At 48.8% G+C, this 6,411-nt stretch overlaps 1 protein-coding gene across 1 annotated transcript; it reads left to right on the top strand.

Annotated features, from left to right (window-relative positions):
- Positions 1 to 2,831: 2,831 nt before the first annotated feature.
- On the top strand, positions 2,832 to 6,151 carry si:ch211-119o8.4 (somatostatin receptor type 3). The gene is made up of 2 exons (XM_056596331.1): positions 2,832 to 3,238; positions 4,447 to 6,151. Exons 1-2 carry the CDS (start codon positions 2,832 to 2,834, stop codon positions 5,243 to 5,245), a joined length of 1,206 nt encoding a protein of 401 aa, XP_056452306.1. The 3' UTR covers positions 5,246 to 6,151.
- Positions 6,152 to 6,411: the final 260 nt, after the last annotated feature.

Here is a 6,411-nt window from a genome sequence, read left to right as displayed (position 1 = left end):
CTGGCGGTGGGGGAGCGCTGTAGCAGAATGCGTCTCCATGTGAGCGTGAAGAGGTCAAACGATATGCTTCTAGACAACTCATCTCAGCCCCGTCTGCCGTTGTTACATCTCTTCTGTGTGTCTGCGGCGTCTCTTAATTTAGCTCCCAGGGTGCGACTCAGTCTGGAGAATGCAACGCTACATGGTGTTTAGCGCTGGCTGTTAGTTGGCGGCTGTTGTCAGCGGGGGCCGGAGATGCTCTATGATGGATGTTACCGTTTCATGTGTCGGATCTGAAAGACTTCCTGATGGAAGGCTTTTGGCAAAGGAGGTAAAAAGAACTAGGGAACATTGGAGATTGTTGCTGAATTGAAATGAAAAGATTCAAATCGAAATCTCTTTGACAAAGGAGAATGTTATCGTTTGTTTAGTTGATGGTGGGGTGCAACTATACACCATTAAGCAATACAGGGCTTTGTGCCTTAAATGAAATATTCCAGCTTGCTAATCACTAACAACTCAGCACACCTCTTATCCCCACACATGAAAGCCTCAAGATGATTTAGCAGCCAGCAAATTTAATCAGAGGACCTAGATGAAGACTTTTGAAGATTGCAGGGTCCTTGAGCTGAACTTTTTAAGTTAATGCATTTTTAATTAACAAGAAATTTGTTATGTGTTCAATCAGTAATTGATTGAATCAAGAACCGATTGAGGATGGGGCATGAATGAGTGTCATGTATTTTATAAAAAACTTTATTGCCACCCCACATTATTATGCAAAAGGTTAAGTACGCGTGGTGTTTGGGAAGGCAACAAAAACCATTTGAGACGTCGTATGAATAGTAAACATCCAGGGGCATCGAGTTGTTTGGAATGAGCAGGGCGGGGTGAGCGAGAGGCGGTAAACAAGCAGTGATTTTATCTGAGGCTCTGGTTCCTAGTCTTCATTTGGCGTTTGAGGTTCATATCATATCGTTATTGCAAAAACGCTGTTGTAACATTTAGCTCCCGGCGGCGTTTAGTCACTGCTGCGACAGCCAATAAACAGTCTTGTTTGGCTCGTGAGGGGAAGGGAGGGGAGGGGGGGATGTCTTCATGACCAGTAAGGTCTGTCTCCTGTTCCTTATGTCCCCCAGCTGGCCGGCAGTAAAACGACTCCTGTGTTTGTGTGGAGGGAGTGTTTACACCTCCCCCGATGGCCTGTGGCCTTGCGGTGCCTGCTCACACTGAGCTGAAGTGAGTTAGGGCCCATTGGCGCGCACGGGATCCCTCTTTGTGATGTGTGTGTGTGTGTGTCTGTGTGTGTGTTTGTGTTTGTGTCTGTGTGTGCTTGTGCGTCCCCTTGCTCTGAAGGGAGGAAGATAGATAAAGGGGAGAGAGAGAGAGGCATAAAGGAAGGAGAGAGGGGCAGAGTTATAACAGACTCAGCGTTATGTACATAAAGAAAGGATAGGGGGGGATATAAAGGAGTGAGATATAAATAAGGGGAGAGGGTGAGATAAAGATGGAGAGAGGGTGAGATATAAAGAAGGAGTGAGTGAGATATAAATAAGGGTAGAGGGTGAGATATAAAGAAGGAGAGAGGGGGAGACAAACAGTTTATATGAGACATGTATATAAAGAACCGAGGGATCTATATGTAGACATGGGAGTTGGGGAGAGAGAGAGAGAGAGAGAGAGAGAGAGAGAGAGAGAGAGAGAGAGAGAGAGAGAGAGAGAGAGAGAGAGAGAGAGAGAGAGAGAGAGAGAGAGAGAGAGAGAGAGAGAGAGAGAGAGAGAGAGAGAGAGAGAGAGAGAGAGAGAGAGAGAGAGAGATTATGTGTATAATTCGGTCTCAGGAGGCCTGTCAGTCACTCCGTAGATCTGGGGAGCTCCAGATGATTGCAGGTGATTCTCTCTGTGCCAGCAGATGATGAGATCTGTGTTTGACTGAATAATTCATGGCAAGACGCTGGCGTTGATTATGGGAAATCAGCGACTCTGCTTGTGTCATGCAGTTAGTCTTCCCCCGCCTGGTGTTTACTTTTGTGTTGCGTCATTCTTCTCTCGCTCTTCTTTCTCTGCACTCATCATACACCGCACGAGTCAAGTCATATATTTTTCTTTTGGCTTACTGTCTACCACCATTCCTCCAGCATTTCAGCTCTATCTCTTGTTTGCTTTTAGATTTGGACTTTCTTATCCACTGCATCGCCACTACGAGCTAGACTAGCTTACCGAGAGGGACGAGGCCCATGGAGACAGACCTGTCGGCCAAGACCACCAAAGAGCTGCCAAATATAAGACCTAGCCAAATCAAGAACTACATGGCTAAAGCCATACCCCAACGATAACTTCCGGACCTCAAGACCTAACCAAACAGTCTTCACCGCTACAGACCTAACCAAATCAAGTCTTTTATAGCTGTAGACCTAGCCAAACAAAGTCTTTCATAGCTACATACCTAGCCAAACCAAGATTACAAAAGCTACAGACCTACATAAACCAAGTCTTTCATAGCTATAGATCTAGCCAAACCAAGTCTTTCATAGCTACAGACCTAGCCAAACCAAGAATACAACAGCTATGGACCTAGCCAAACCAAGACTCCCCCAACCATAGACCCAAGTTTTTCCCGAGCTATAAACCTAGCTGAACAATGATTTCAACAGTTGGAGCCAACACTTAGCCAAACCAAGTGTTTCATGGCTATTAAACCTAACTTCACCAAGACTTGCACAGCTACACACCTAGCCAACCCAAGTCTGCCAGACTTAGCCAGGCTTTCATAATTAAGCACCAGATCTACAATCCACCTCATCACCTTCCGACCTACCCCCCCATACGTCTAATCTCTATCACCCAAGATAATGCCCGCCATCGTCAACCTGCTGTTCAACACCATCTCCACCAACACCACCATCGCCTTCACCCTGGTGCTGCCCCTGGTCAGCGTGCTGTCCCTGCTGGTGGGCGTCGGGGGGCACATGCTCCTGTGGCTGGTCCTGATGAGGAACCCGCGGCGGCGCTCCAAGCCCAGCTCGGTGCTGCTGCTGAACCTGAGCCTGGCCGACCTGGGCGCCCTGCTCACGCTGCCCTGCGTCATCCTCAGCGCCAGCTCCCAGGACTGGCAGCTAGGGGGCACCACCTGCGTGCTGCTGGGGTTCATGACCTCGCTGACGGCCGGCGTGGACATCTTCAGCCTGGCGGCGCTGTCGGTGCTGCGGCATCGCATCGTGGCGCTGCCCACGCGGGCGCCCACCACTCCCACGCACGTGTGAGTATGGGCGACGCCTATTGCCGTAGCGACCCCGGTGGTTCGAGGATAGCGAGAGAGGGGACGTTGATTGAGGAGAAGGAGTCAGAGTGGGTTGTGAATTCAAGGTTGCAGGATGTTTATATTAAGCACCAGATGTGATTTTTTCTTTTATAGAGGATTATAATCCATTTTAAAACCGACATCACAAGTAGGAGTGTGGTGAAATGGGATCCCCTTTCCAAAATAGGGCTGGTTTATTTTTGTCTTCATTTTATGATAAGATAATAAAAAATAAAAATTCTAGTTTTAATGAACTGACAAAACGTCTAACGTTTTTAGCAGCGGCTTGTGAGGAAATAGATGTGTGTGGGGCTTTCTCTATATCTATATATAGGGAGAAACTGTGATGACAACTCGCAAACTTGCTATGGCTAAAAGTTTTCCTTAAGCACAACTTCGTTGAGATAAAAAAACCCTCAGACTGATAAATGGTCTTTGGTTGAGTGGGGGATCAAATTAAGGCAAAGCTGGCTAATTTTTTTTACATTAGGCAGAAAGGTTGTTCTTAATCTACGGTGATAATAAATGTATGTTAATAACTTAAGTTTAGTGTTGAATGGACAATATCGTTTAAAGTAGTGCAGCGCTGATGGAGCTGAAGTGGGCAATGAGATGTCTTGCTAAATGCACCATAGCAAAAGGAAGAAAAGAGCTAGACAGCCTATTTACTATGTCGCATTGTCCCGAGGAGCAGCTGTACGAGCACATGCCTAGTGTCCCAGATTATTGTATGGCAGAGACTCAGGTGTGTGCAGTCAGAGCATAGTTTAGATATATACATAGAGCGACCTACTTCTGCTCCTCTTCATACCCGAGAGCCCATCTTCATGACAAATAACCCTCTTTTAGGCCCTCTTTAGACAATGCAATGTGATAACCTCTATTGATCCCTAAAAGAGAAACGAGATGCCACCGCATCCGTAAGACCCAGACAACATCAGGCATGACTGTTTGGGGACAAACGGGCACACACACACACACACACACAACTCAGAGCACAGTAATGAAAATGCATAGTCTGATGAAAATAAGTGACTCGTAAAATGGTGCCTGTGAAGCACTATAACGGGGATAACGTTTTATTAACTTAACTTGAAAACATGGTATTCAGAATAATGTAAAAAAAAAAATGCCCCTTTAAAAGTCCTTTTCCCGATTTGGACTAGGGCGGTGACCATCACGCTCATCTGGCTGGTGTCCGTCGCCATGGCGCTGCCGAAGGTCACCTACATCGAGTTCAGCGGCGGGTGCACGTGGTCGGTGGAGCGCGCCCAGTGGCTGGGCTTCCTGGTGCCGGCCTTCCTGGTGTACTACGTGGCGCCGCTGCTCTGCATCGCCGTCAACTGTAGCTCCATCGTGCTACGACTGCACCGCTGCACGGGCGGCCGGCCCTCCGCCGACCGCCGCAACAAGAAGGCCACCGCGCTGCTGGTGGCGTCCACGCTGGCCTTCGCCGTCAGCTGGCTGCCCTACTATGCCCTGGAGTTTGTCAACGTGACGTCGCCGCACGTCTGCTCGGCCGCCTCGCCCATAGACCCCTTCGGCCCCTCGCAGTGCGGTCCCTCCAACGTCACGTCATCGTCGCCTTCGTGGCCGCCGCTGCCGTCGTCGTCGTGGCCGCAGTCGTCGACCTCGCCGATTCCGGAGCAGGAAGCGGAGACGACGGTGTCCCTGCTGTGGGAGGTGGGGTCCCTGACGGCCATTCTGTTGGTGTGCCTGGCGCCGTGCTGGAACCCGCCGCTCTACTTCCTGTTGTCTCGGCCGGCGGTGCGCGAGCTTCAAGGCCTGATGCCGGCGTGGCTACGCGAGCGCCTCGAGGGCGACGGGAAGGCGTCGAGGAGGTGGCGTGTGGCGCCCGCTAGCCCGCCAGTGCTACAACCGGCACTGCGGCCGCCGCAGTCGCCGCCACCACAAACCCGGCCCCCGGCTCCGCGGACGCCATTGGCTCATAGGTTGATCCAATAAAATGACCTCACACACACAAAAAACGTACATTGAATTATGAAACCAATTAATTTAATACACGGTTACAACATACGATGATGGTATTGTCTGTTATAATAATATATAATATACAGTTATACTTTAATTCAGGGGTGTCAAACGTACGGCCCGCGGGCCGGATCAGGCCCGCGAACGGGTTTAATCCGGCCCGCGAGATGATTTTGTGAAGTACAGTATTGTAAAAAAAAAAAAAAATTTTTTTTTTTTATAAAAATCCTTCCTAGCATTACATGAATTGCATTGACTGGCACTGACTAATTTGTTGTACATTGAACTACTGGACAATTGTGTGTAACTGGAAGTCGCTTTGGAATGTAACGTAAAATGATCTGCTATTTTTCAATGAAAGAAACTGCTGTTCTTAATGTGTCCACTAGAAATCGCAATAGCAATTATGTTAAGCAAGCAAACTTTATACCGGGGCTGAGCAGGGAGCAAGTATAAACAGGTAGTGCAGCTAGCCCGGAGCTACCTTGTCGCTCTGCCTTATGCTACGGCCACACCAACCGCGTTGCTCGCAGTGGATACCGCGAGTACCGCGCCTAACCTGACGCTTGATCGGTGTGTGGTGGTTCAACGCTTCCACCGCGTCACCGCGCCACCGCAGCTAGATGAGTCCATGTCCATGCAAGTGAACGGAGCGTTCCCTCTTCGTCATAACTATCAAACCAAACATCCTTCACATTCACTGAGCAAAAATTATGAAATTAAAATGCACATTTCTCGCTAAAAATGTTTCCATAAACGCATTTAATGGCGTAACTATAACTATTTCCACCCAGAATAAAGAAAGATGTCGGCCGTGGCTGCGCTGGAGTCCGAGGTAGGAAACCCAAACGCCGCGTTTGGGTGCATGATAGAGTTTAGATCGGGTTAGATTAATAATCTCTGATATAAATAACACTAATCGGGTTAATAACTTCACATGGTGTGTCTGGTGTGTTTCCAGCATTCGTAGTGTTGATCAGCAGAGAAATAGTCCGCCAGGCTGCGTTTACGTGCGTAATTACGTGCAACTTCCGCGCCTAAAGCCCCCAACGCAACGCTTCAACGCGTGTACCGTGCCTAGACCAATGGTTCCCTATGCAAAAATGCCGATTTTCAACGCCCCTACCGCGAGCAACGCG

This window comes from Gadus chalcogrammus, chromosome 8, assembly GCF_026213295.1.
Source record: "Gadus chalcogrammus isolate NIFS_2021 chromosome 8, NIFS_Gcha_1.0, whole genome shotgun sequence".
NCBI lineage: Eukaryota > Metazoa > Chordata > Actinopteri > Gadiformes > Gadidae > Gadus > Gadus chalcogrammus.
The sequence above is the reverse complement of the archived record's forward strand: the minus strand, read 5'-3'. Positions and strand labels throughout refer to the sequence as shown.